This window comes from Artemia sp. Qi Xiang Cuo, chromosome 8 (genome assembly GCF_049724085.1).
Source record: "Artemia sp. Qi Xiang Cuo chromosome 8, ASM4972408v1, whole genome shotgun sequence".
NCBI classification, from domain to species: Eukaryota; Metazoa; Arthropoda; class Branchiopoda; order Anostraca; family Artemiidae; genus Artemia; species Artemia sp. Qi Xiang Cuo.
This window is the reverse complement of record NC_142801.1, coordinates 32,890,666-32,903,800: the sequence shown is the minus strand read 5'-3', so window position 1 is coordinate 32,903,800 and position 13,135 is coordinate 32,890,666. Positions and strand designations below refer to the sequence as shown.

The following is a 13,135-nucleotide window of genomic DNA, read 5'->3' as shown; positions in this document are numbered from 1 at the left end:
CATTAAAACTATAAAAGAACCAAAACTATACTGTATATGGTGGTAGCTGCCCCCTCTTTGGATCCCATTCTTTACGCTAAAGTTTGACTTCTGTCCCAATACTTTAAGAATGACTGCTCAAACACAAGGGCACCTGAAATAGAATAAAACTTATTTTCACAATTTCTTTATTGATGTGCATTTTCTTTAAACAGTAAAATTTGTCAGTGGAAAATTTTAACGGAAAGAGCGGGGTTTAAGGAGGGGGTAACATCCCTTATATAAGAATGATTTACATTAGTTTTTATTTCAATGTCGCTCTTTACGTTCGTTTGAAAAAACTTGATTTCCATATTTGGTTTAAATAAAAGTCTAAATTGTTGGCAAGACAGAATATAATTATCTTTCTTTTTTTAGGCAATCATGAAATTGTAGAATATCTCCTATTGAATGGTGTCTCAGTTCACTCAAGAGACATTAATGGAGACAATCCTCTCATGCTGGCCTGCAAAAAAGGCGATGTTAAAATAGCTGACCTTCTGCTGAAGACAGGAGCCCACCTACCTCATCAGAGCTGTTTGGCAGATATTCTTATCAAGTAAGCTACTCCTTGTCTCCCGAAATACTAAGCTAAAGCTATTAGATGAGTCACCAATTTTTACAAATAAAAATTGCAAAAAGTTGCAAAAAAATATTAGTCATTATCAAGGTACAAAAATTTGTTTACATATATTTTTGTTACTTTTGTACAAGTTGGACAAAAGTTGGACAGCGCTTTCAATACATGCCTTATTTGGATATTCAGATCCAACAACATAAAAAAAAGACTAAAAGAATGAGGCGCTTTACCAAATTCAATTAAAAAAAAATCTTTCCGAAAAAAAAGTTTTTCAAAAGAAATATAAAGAGCCATATTAATACTTGCAGAAATAAAAGCCATAAATAATTCAAACTTAAAATGACCAATATTACTGTCAAAGAATAAATGAAAACCAAAACAGAGAGAAACTAAAATAAATAATATTATTCGCTTTGTTGTCTTTTGTCAGTATATTCATTTGGCCTTTAAAAACATCTTTTTTGTTCGCTTTTCTTTCTTTATAGTATAAATAATCACATCAAAGACAAAGATAGCAGATACTGATATAGATGAAAAGATTACTCCTAAGACGGGTAAATATTCCAATGAAGAATCAAGTCATACTTAAAACGAGAAAAATTTACTACAAACAGAAGTTTGACTATTGCCAACTCTCCCTAGCAGTAAACTTTCTAAAGCATGTTGTCATTTTTTTTTATTGAAAACCATATGTATTTTGAACAGTTGACTTTAATTTTTAAAAAAAATCGACGAAAAAAATAAACTGCTGTAATAATCAAAATGACTAGAAATAATAAATGAAAATCAACTGAATGTGCGATATATAATTATATTTATTGCTGGAGATCACAGCAATTCAAGATTCAATATTTTTCTTAACATTATTTTCTTATTTTTCTATGTTGTTATCATAAGAAATTGTTTAAAATATGTTTGTTTTCAGTAAAGAGTAAATGACGTAATAGGCCTTAGAGGCATAGCTATTTGACCTTAGACTATTTTGAAAATGGTTATTTCAAAGTTGTGATCCGATGTATTGGAGGCGAGATAGCTGGAAAGGGCGTGGGAGGGGGCCGGTTGTCCCCCTGACTCTTAAAAATCGCTACAGTGCGTTCAATTTCCTATTGGAGGAGCCCCCTTTGAAGTTTCTAAGACCAACCCTTCGCAAGTAGTTGCAGTCAAGTAGTTGTAGTCGCAGTTAAAAGTAGTCACAGTCGCAAGTTGTCGCAGCTGTAATTAGTCGTTGTGTATGCGTTTTTGAGGTTTTTGTGTGTTGCTGAAAAGGGAATCAGTTGTGTTCTCGAAATATCCGTTATTTGCTGCTTCCATTATTTTCGTTGGCCTTATATTGGAATGAAATACTTTTTTATGTACCTCTTGCTTGCCATTGACTTTTGAATAGCAGTAAAAAGCCCCTCCCATCAGTGATTTAGGGTTTTGCTACTCTCTGAGCAGTTCTTATGTTGTCTTTACGCAAGACACAACCTACTCTGGTAATTATTAATTCTGCTTTTCTATCTTTCATGAAATGTCTAATGATGCTAAGCCTCTTTTCAAAATTTGGTTCATCCCCTCCCATCCTCGTTTTCACAGGATATGAGGCCAAAAATAAATCGTTATAACTCACCGTTTCTTTCAGAGGGGACCCAGGATCGGAAATATCCATATCTTAGAGGTCATCTGTCCCTTCTACAGGTAAGGGACCCCTCTACAGGCGCCCATGTGCCAATTACAAGGATTCCCATGAGGATCTAGCCAAAATGTACTTCAGTATAATGTTCACACTTAAATATGCTTTGAATATATATCCTGCTTCTGGGAGGCAGGGATAGGGGATAATTTTCTTCTAAATTATTAAAACAATTTTTTTTTATAAAAAAATATTAAAGAAACTAACTATCTCCCTCTCCTAGATTTTGAAAAATTCCTTGTTTTGTACCTTCATTACGAAAATAGAAGGAAATTTTTAATTAAAAGAAATTTTAATCAAAATTAAAGAATTTTTATGGCGAGGGGGCAAGACCAATTAAAGAAAAGCAAACAAATGCATGAATGATGTGAAAAAAAAAGTGTAAGAATAATTATTGGGTATATAGTAAATATTTGGATATAATAATAATTGGACATGATGATAAAGTCTTCAGGTTTTTTTAGGAGCCAGGCCTAAAGACCCCCCCCCCTTCCCTGCAAACGTACCTGTTAAGCACGCCGCTTTATTCAGTTAATAGCTTGAAAAAACGGCCATGAAGTAATCTTCTTTCCTTATTGTCAAATCCTCTTTTCGTTTATGTTTTCTGGTTTCTTTTTTTTCTATAAGTTTCTAGCTAAAAGGACATATAAAAAGAAAGTCCATATTTTCAATACCGAATATCACGTTATATTTTAGGAAGGCGGAGGCAGGAGACCTTGGATCACTGGCATGCTTTAAAATGGCTGGTGTTCAATTCAATCAACCGGAGTGTTGTGGTCACTCAGCTCTTCAATCGGTACGTTTTTAGTTAATATCTGCTGATCATGAGTTATAATATAAGTTTTATTATATACATTGAGATACTCATATCATATGCAATCAAGTGCGTGAGTCTAGGCAAAATAAGTCCATTCCATTTTTCGAACTTCTAGTATTTATGCCATAAACTAAGATTAAGCCCTAAAGATTAAAAAACGTAACAAATACTCCCCTCTCCCTTGTGTTTCCTTACTAGGCTATTATAAATATTGGACTGTGTTTTGGTTTGGAAGAAATACAATTAATACCTACCGCGTCCACTGCCAATGTGGTAGCAACGACCAATGCTCCTCTTTTAAGAGTAATCTATCTAGTGCCAGGTTCGCTGTTCACACTGCAAAATTTGTTGCGAACAGAAAATATTCGTGAATTGCATCAATGAAAAATTTAGCTACATGTATGTATGTTAACGCAGGGGTGTCTCTTGCAGGGTTCATGTTATCTTGAAGAAATCCAATTATTAATTTACGTAGCTGTTGCTGCTGTGCAGGAAAAATCGCCAGAAAAATTGCATGGCTCTCCGATGAAGCTTGGATGTTAAACTCAATCGACTGCCTTGCAAAATAACCAGAATTTTTCAATTTGCCAATAGATCGGGGGGGGGGGGGGGAAATTGAAAATATGACAAAATAGCAGTCAGAGGGTTACCAGTGATCTGAAGGAGGTTTCCAACTAAATCGACCATGCTGTTTTATAATCCCTCGGGAATATAAGTACAAATGTGCGCTTGATGGTTACAGACTTTGGTTGATGGTAGACTTTTTTATTTCATTTAGACTATGTTCAGCTCTCTACTACAAAACTGACGTTGCCTTCTTTATACTTAGCCAGAAATCTGGCAACCTCTGGTCTACCAAAGTCTTTACACAAAATTCAATGCTTGAACTATACAATCCGTGTTGATATATCAAAATTTCAATTTACTCAGGTAGATGTCCTGACCAAAAAACAACAATTTCTGTGTTTAGGATTCCATACAACAGGTGAAGTGCAACAGCTTCAATTTGCTTTAAATTGATTTTATTAGGCTAGCTTTTGCATTTAGACCTGGACCTAGAGAGAGAAACACAAAGGACAAAGGTAGAGAGAAGAGAAAAATAGAGGGCGGAACCAAAGCAAAAACGTAGAGAGAGCAGAACTAAGAAAAATAAAGTTGGCAGATTGGGGAGATATAATTGTAGAGTGAAATAACAGATAATGTGGATGACTTTTAAGTCCTAGCTGTTGACCTAGAAAAGCTGTACGACCCTATTTTTTAATAAAGGCTCGATGCTTGTGACATCGGCAGCGCAATAGCGCTGTTTTAGTAAATATATGGCTTATCAATCTTTCCCCAGGCCATTTCGCATGGCAGGTCATGTCATTGAAATGCTACAGGGGGCTCATGCGACTGAAAAGTGAAATTTTCAACAAAGTGCTCTTTTTAAGAATCTAAAAATTATTGCAGAGACACCAGCCCCCTTCCCACCCCACTTTTACTTGCCTTCCCCTCAAAGACGTCCTATATAAATGTTTAGATAGCCTAAATAGGCTCAACAGTTACGAACAGTTCGTAGTAACGAACTGTAAGCAAGGAGCTACTCAGTCCAATAGTAACCAAAACTGTGAAAAAATGAATTTTGATAACAATTGATATATTAAAGAATTGGCCTTTTCTGCTGATTCCAAATAAAGTTTAATGTTACCCATAGAAAGCAACGAGCCAAACTTAACCTGGAATAAAGAAGAGGAACGGAAAAAAATAACTCATATGATCTATTACAACTTTGATCACGTTAATTCAAATGTTCTCTGAAACTTCCTCTAATTAATTATCAAGCCAAAATAATTATCGTATACATAAAGATTTCTTGACCCAGCACATTCACAAAGCAGGTCACACTTGCGGGCTCCCACTTCTGACCACACTTGCGGGCACAAACTCCTTTCGCAATGAATATGCTTGTTCTGCTGATGCCACTAAGGTAGCGCAGCAATCCAAAGCTGTCAACAAAATCCTGTGGAAGAAAAATAGTTAAGTCATGTAAAAATTAAACTCTGTCAGGACATTGGAGGAATAGGTCCTTCTTTTTTGTTCTCTTCTGTAGCTAACAATGTACTTTCGTTACTGCAAGTACTTACTATAGTTGCCTCATTCGTACCAGAATCGAGGATGCCATGTAAAAAGCTGGTTTCGAAGTTAAATGAAGAGGCTTACTTGTGGTTTGGTCCTCTCTTGCTCAGGTTGATGTTTTTGTTTTGGTGATAAAATGACATTTTGCTATTGATTTTTTTTATGTTTGATGCAGGTTAATGTTTAATATATTGAATAGTTTTCTTGCGTCGTATGGGAGGTTTACCTTCTTGCGTTTTTGTTCTATCTCCTTATTATACAGCGAGTTATAAATAATCCTTATCTATTATTAAGTGTGTTTTTCCATGATCTATATTCAATTTATATTATTAAAACAGGCTGTTCGGAAAAATCAGTTGGAGGCTGCATGTTTCCTGTTGGAGCAAGGATTAAACCCTGGAACTGAAGATGAATTCGGTCTTTCATGTATTGATTATGCTAAACGAAGAAACAATTCAAAAATGCTAGAGTTACTCCTGAAGCACAATACATCAAACGGATGTAATTAGGAAATGCATACTAGAATCCTGAGAATTTAATGCGTAATTTTCATCTTATACAACAGTAATTCCTTGAAATTATTGCTGTTAATACAATATATACCTCGTTTGAAGAAGATGTTAAATCCGTCAAACGGACAGATTGACCCTAGGTACTTGTTATTTATGCTCAAGAATGATAATGATAGCCTACACAAGAATAAAATAGAAACTATTTTTATCTGTTTATTAAGAGAATGTAATTTTTTTTATCTTTTTCTTACAAGAATGCAAGAAATGTAAAATAATTTATAGAAATGACTATGAAATCATAGAATTACATAAAAATCTTCTATACTTAGAAGAAAAGATTTTATATCGTATGATTATGAATCATAGATATAATTCATAGCAAATATGACACAACATGCATAAATATTCTTCAGCTTCTGTAAAAATACCAGATATTCGTTTTGTTGATATAATGTATTACTTTTATTAGACTTGGAGATTTTTGGATTGTATGATAAGATTTAAAGAAGAATGTTGAAAACGGTTAAAAATTTTAATAATTCAGTGAGCTTAGAGTGAAAAATGAACTTTTTCATATAAATAATAATAATGCTCCGAATAACTTAGCTATAATTCTGGAGGCTTATATCAGCTAGAAAAGAGGGTGGGTGAAGTAAGAAAAAAACTGAAACGGAAAATAGCTGAAACGAATTAAAATAAATATAAAACCGTTAAACATAAAAAAAAACAACGAAAGACTTGGACAAGTTTTGATCAATCACAAGCATATGTCGTATATGTCTGAGTTGTCTTCTGATACTGTATTCTTGCAAACTGAAACAAACTTTCTACTTGAAAATCTAAAATATAAATTAAAATCAGGTGCAGGTCAAAAGTCTTTTAATATTCGTATGTTTGAAAAACAGAGTACCATTTTACTTTTGGTAATAGAGCTTAAGTTCGCTAGCTCTTTCCAAAGCTTATTTCGTTTTGAACTTTATTTATTAAGTTCAAAATTGTTTACGGTTAAGTATAAAAAATTTTCCATCTTCTTCATCAGTACAAGCATTCAAGGTTTCGGTCTTTTTCTTTTTACTAAACTAGTATAAGTAGAATCTATTAGGCATCCTCTCTCATCTCTACTATACCTTTCTCCTTAAAAATATTTTTGTTTTTTTACTTCTGTGATTTCCTCAAAACATTGTAATAGTCTAACGAAGAGATCAGTTTTTTTGTTTGATCAAACATCATATTATGGTGTGGAAAATCAAATAAATGTTTCGCACTGCTGGTTCGAATGTTGTCAGTCTTTATTACACTTTGTTACATAAAAACATTTCCAATTTTTTTAATGTTATGTCAGAAGAAAGTTTGGACATACACAGTAGTATACAGCCGTCACCCTGCCTCATGTTTTTTATTGAACTATGATGCTGGACGTGTTTAGAAACAGCAACTATAGTTTATCAGATTTGAGTTTCTGTCGTTTCAATATATTTTGTGTAGCGTTCTTATTGGTTCTCATCTTTTTATGCATGTTTTAATTTGTTATCCCTCCCCTGTTTTCTGCGTCAATAAAGGCATCCAAATGTAACCTACAAACATTGAGACTTTTATCATTATTAGTTTAGAGTTTTTTTTCATTGATTATTGTTTTGTTTAGATTTTAGACGTCTTTAACATTTCACTTTATTCTAATTATAAATGTAGAGGTAATGTTGTATAAGAAATTAGACAGGAGTCGTTACAGCTTGAAAACATAAATAATGAAAATACTTGGATTAAATTCTATCAAAACTGCTACCTGCAGGGTCGGGTACGGAATTATAGAATCGTAGGTTAATTCTCCTACACATATAAAAGAGGTGAATCAAATGAAAATTAAAGTAAAATAGGGGGAAAAGGGTTAACGGGGCTTATCATTGTCTTTGATGGTATTACAGCATGCCAACTTTTATTAAAGAGTACTATCTTTGAATATATTCTTAAGGATTAAGCTCTCTTTTATATACATACTAACTCGTATCAATTTTTAAAGTGACGATAAAGAAATTTCGTGGAAAGAGCCAGAATCTGTAGTTGAAAATTCAGCAAAGCCTCTTCACATCGTTTGTCTTTCATCGCTTATGTAGCCCGATTTAAAATGAATATTGTTTTGCCCAAGACCAAAAATGATGTCTCACATTTTCATAATGTAACTGTCGAGCAAAAATGAATTTTTAGACGTTATCACAGCAATAGGTTTTTCCAAGGTTTTAAAAAAGAAAAATTCTTAAATTTACATTGCTTATTTGATCAGTCCTTGGGTTGTAAATGCTGATTAATTTTTCGTTTTTATCATTGAGAACGAGAAGTTCGTATTTCCCTTACCTCATTCTTCGTCTTCTTATTATTAAAGAATGAATCTCTTAGGATCTCCTGTGAGTTAAATATGCCTCTGCAAATACTAATAGTGAATAAGGGTGACCCTCTGTTTTGGTTGTGACGTTATATGTATATAATGTTATTGCGATTTAATGATCTATTCTTGCCCGTCTTATTATAATTTACTGAATTATTTTCTCTTTCCGAATAGTGATTTTATTTTTTGCATTTGAGTCAGAATGGTTTTTACTACGATCATGGCTAACATATGCTTACTAGTATAATACTGTGTTAAGCGAAAAATTTGCATCTAAAACTTCGTAATTCTTGGTCTCAAAATTTCCGGAGATTCCATCTACTTATTAATCCTCGCTTATAAGTCTTTTTTATTTGTATAGTTTATTTGAGAAAATTTTTATTCATAATTCAGTGTGACTTCGATAAGAAACTTCGGCCTTTTTTAGAAATGATATACCTATTGTCATTTTCTATAGCACGTAACTTCATCGTAATGATGCTGAGACAGTCTAATTTGGAACGAAATAATCGAAATATGGCTTTTGGTTTCGCTATGTCTTTTTTAAGGGCACTTGTTGGTTTTAACTGAATTTTGTTTATTTTTAGTTATCTATTGTTGCCATATTTTTGTTTAACAGGTAATAGTTTGTAAAATTCTTTTCAGCCATGCTAGAAATCTGTGATTGCTTCAAGTTCATTTCGCATTTTGTAATTGCTGAATATAAATATCTTCCATAGTTAGTTCCTTTTTTTTTGTTTTTATTCTTTAACTAATTGGGCCTAGACATCCTTATTTATTCATTTAAACAACAGTGTGAGGCGTAATCATTGCTGCTTTTAATTGAAAAATGAACATTACAAAATTTCAGGGAAACAAGTAACAGAATCAATTGATTAGGCATTATACCCTTGTCAAAAGATACGTTTGTTACATCCTTTTGTATATGAAGATATAGTTTCTGCCAAAAAATGCATTTGATTTTAATACTATGTTTTTAAAACTTGGAAAAGGCTCTATTCCTAGCAATTTCTTTCCAAGTGAGATGTGGTCACTGCCACACACGTGGTCACTAAAAAGAAGAAAGAAGAATAAAAAAATTAGACCATCACTGCTTCCCAGGAGAAAAAGTAATTTTCCTTGCTGGTCAAGATGGGGGACGATAATTTGACTAAATGGAGTTTTCAGCCATGGTTTTTCTAAATTATGCAGTTTTCATATCGACTCGACACCATTTTTGTGGATTTTCAGACTATTTTTTGAAAATTACGTAAATTTGTTTTCGCTTGAAACTTCTATTACCATTCTTAAATTAGGCTCAAATGGCGATTTGCTCTCACTTCACAGTTCTTTTCAAAATTTGTTTTTGAATTTTTGGTTACTATGGGCTAGGGTTCGTTCGTTACTAGGGAGCAACCATTAAAATACATCAATTAGAAGTCAGACTACTAATAAACTATAATAAAATAAAAATGGTCTATATAACACTTTCTTAAAGTAATTCATATACTACTTTATTTGATCTTACAAATCAAACAGTTCCTGGTAACGTCTGTTTCTACCAGTCAAACAGTTCGTGGTTACGAACTGTAAGCAAGAAGCGACCCGGCTCAATAGTAACCGAAACTCTAAAAAAGTGAAATTTTGATACCAATAGATACATCAAAAGAATTAGATTCTTATGCTGATTTCAAATATATAAGTTCCATCAAGTTTAGTCTTACCTATCAAAAGTTACGGGTCTGATAATATTTGCCTTATTTTCGAAAAAGGGGGAAACACCCCCTAAAAGTAATAGAACTTTAATATAAATCACACCATCAGATTCAGCGTATCAGAGAACCCTGGTATAGAAGTTTCAAGCTCCTATCTGAAAAAATGTGGAATTTTGTTGTTTTTTTTGCCAGAAGAAAGATCACAGATGCGTGTTTATTTGTTTGTCGGGTTTTTTTTCCAGGGGTGATCGTATCGACCCAGTGGTCCTGGAATATCACAGGAGGGCTTGTTTGAACGGAAATTAAAAGTCCTATTGCCCTTCTTAAGTGACCAAAAAAAAGGAGGGCAACTAGGCCCCTCCCTCGCTCATTTGTTTCCTAAAGTCATCCGATCAAAATTTTGAGAGTATCATTTTGTTCAGCATGGTCGAAAAGTACAATAACTATGTCTTTGAGAATAATTTAATCCCCCACAGTCTCCGGGGGAAGGTTTACAAGTTATGAACTTTGCCCAATGTTTACATATAGCATTGGTTATTGGGAAGTATACAGAACTATTTAGTGGGGATTTTCTGGCATTTGGGGGGAAATGTCGGGTGTTACCTGGGAGGATCTTTCCATGGAGGAAGTTTTCATGGGGGAAAGAACATTGCTATGAAAGCGGCGCCGGATTTCCCAGGATTATTTAAAAAACGATCAGAAATAAAATTTAAAAAAACAACAACTTCTTCAACTGAAAGTAAGGAGCAACATCAAAACTTAAAACGAACAAATATTATTACGTATAGGACTGGGTTCGCCCCTAGTCATTAACTCGCTCTTTACGCTAAAGTTTTTTTGTTGTATCTTTATCAGAGCTATTTATTCTAATTAACAACCTTTGTGATTAAGCGGGTCATTCTTAAAGAATCGGAACAAAATTTGAACTTTAGCGTAAAGAGCGAGGTATTGACTAGGGAGCGAACTCCCTAATATACGTAATACAAATATACGAATATAGATGTTCGTTATGTAAGTTAATTCGTAAGTTAAGTCAGAACAAAATTTTGAGAAAGCCATTTAGCCAACAAAAGTTAAAATAATATGCAAATTTTGTTTTGATTATTCATGTATGGTGAGCCAAAGTCAAAGCTGCAATAATTCAAAAATGATTAGAAATTACATATAAAAAAACAAGTTTTTTTTAACTGAAAGTAAGGAGCGACATTAAAACTTAAAACGAACAGAAATTATTCCGTATGTGAAAAGGGCTGTCCCCTCCTCAACGCCTCGCTCTTTACGCTAAAGCTTGACTCTGTCTCACAACCTTATTTTTTAAAACAATAAAAAACTTTAGCGTAAAGACCGAGGTGTTGAGGAGGGAACAGCCCCTTTCATATACGGAACAATTTCTGTTCGTTTTAAGTTTTAATGTCGCTCCTTACTTTCAGTTAAAAAACTTGTTTTCTTTATTTAATAATATTAAGGCGCTACTTAAAAAACAGATGTGACCTTTTTCTCAAGGGGAAACGGGTAAAGTTACACGTTGATATTAGGGACATCTGTGATGCTTGAGCTTTAAAACAATCAGGTTAGTTTGAGTATCGAACCTTTTTTGAACAAAATTCGGGTTTGGTTTGACGTTTTCATTCAAGTCTGGTTTAGTCTGACTTATGGTTGAAATTATTCGGGTTGCACTTGAAACTACTACTGAGTAAAAGATTCGGTTCGGTTTCAGAGGCAACGTTCTAGCATTGCCTGTAGTAAAGAACCACAAGCATTCAATGTGTTGCTTATAACTTCTTTTAAGAGAGGCACTTCATGGTAGTGCCTCTCTTAAAAGTGCCTCTCTTCATGGAAGGGGAGGTCGTAGAAAATTGGGAGCGGTTAATTTGATTGGAAATTAAAAGTTCTAGTGCCCTTTTTAAGAGTTAAAAAGGAATGGAGGGCAAACATTCCCCACCCAACCACTTTTATGCTACTTGAACTTTTGAACTGACTGTTGTCTTCAAAATATTCGAAAGGTCTTATTAGTATGAATCCCTGGATGAAATGGGCAAGGACGAAAAATAATGCAAATTGGCAGTTGTTTACACTTGTTTCATAATGGAAAAGGAGGGCTTTGTAACACCTAGGGAACGGCTAAGGGAATTAAGTTGAAACTTTCTGGGAAGGTTGAGGGGGATGTCTTTTGATTTATCAATATATACTGCGTGCATCGTGAATTTTAGAAGGGCGTATCTCCACTTTGGACTTGAAGGAAGATTTATTTTATGAGGAAAAATTAGTAACAGTACTGAAAGGATTAAAAATAATAAGGCTTCAGGTGCTAATAGTGTGGTAAATGAGTTTTTAAATGTGGTGGTTATGAGGTTTGAATCATTATGAATATTATTTTTGAAAAGGGGGAAATATCCCTACCTAGCAATTTTTGAAAAACTCTAGTTAGACCCTCTGTATGAAAGGCGTAAGAGTGAGTGTGGTAATTATTGAGGTATTAGTCTGGTTTCTGTAGGAAGCAGTTAGTAGGACGGTACTTTTTAGACTTAGAGATCTTGTAGATAAAGCTTTAAGAGAAGAACAGTGTGGTTTATGGAAAGGTAGAGGATGTGTCGACCGAATTTTCACTCTTGGATTAATAATTGAGAAGTGACTGATTCATCCAACACCTTTAACCCTCAGTTTTATAGATTATGAGCAAGCGTTTGATTCAGCTGATAGAAGGCCTTTAGAGAAGGTCCTATTCTTTGTGGCATACCAGATTAATACATTAAATTGATTAGTGCTATGTACGAGATTGCTGCGGTTAAGGTAGGAAATGCGGTTAGTAGCAGGCTTAATATTGAATCAGGAGTTATGCAGTGTTGCTTTCTATCCCCATTTATATGGATTGTAATTTCTGTTCGTTTTGAGTTCCATTTGTTTATTAATTGCGATTTGTTGTAGTTTTACTCTCGGATGATCACTTGACTTTATTTTTGCTCATTTTTGGCTTAACGGAGCTCTTTATTTTTCTTTGAAAGACTTGTTCTGCGAAAATAGTTTTCAAATAAGTCCGGACAAGGACAATAATTGGCAATCTCGCATCCTTCAGCCACAGAACATGTCCTAGCCATCTCAACCTTTTTCTCATTATTAATCAAAAGAACTTTTTGCACAAAATTTTAAAAAAAAGTAAAGAACTCCAATAAACCAAAAATAAGAAAAAATAGAATCAAATAATCTACTAAGCATACAACTACCACAAATCAGTATCAATAAATAAATGAAACCCCCCAAAAAAACAGAAATTAAAATAAGTCAAACTTAAAACGAGCAGAAATTAATCTGAGTAGGGTTCTAAACCTTATGCTTTCTAAAAGCCAGAA

At 33.7% G+C, this 13,135-nt stretch overlaps 1 protein-coding gene across 1 annotated transcript in view; it reads left to right on the top strand.

Annotated features, from left to right (window-relative positions):
• LOC148949343 (L-asparaginase) overlaps positions 1 to 8,810 on the top strand; it is a 90,251-nt gene extending 81,441 nt beyond the window's left edge. Inside the window, exons 8-10 of the mRNA XM_089092678.1 lie at positions 397 to 577; positions 2,967 to 3,066; positions 5,541 to 8,810. Of these exons, the coding sequence (XP_088948804.1) occupies positions 397 to 577; positions 2,967 to 3,066; positions 5,541 to 5,711 (452 nt within the window). The 3' untranslated portion in view covers positions 5,712 to 8,810. The remainder of the gene's footprint in view (positions 1 to 396; positions 578 to 2,966; positions 3,067 to 5,540) is intronic.
• The last annotated feature ends 4,325 nt before the right edge of the window (positions 8,811 to 13,135 follow it).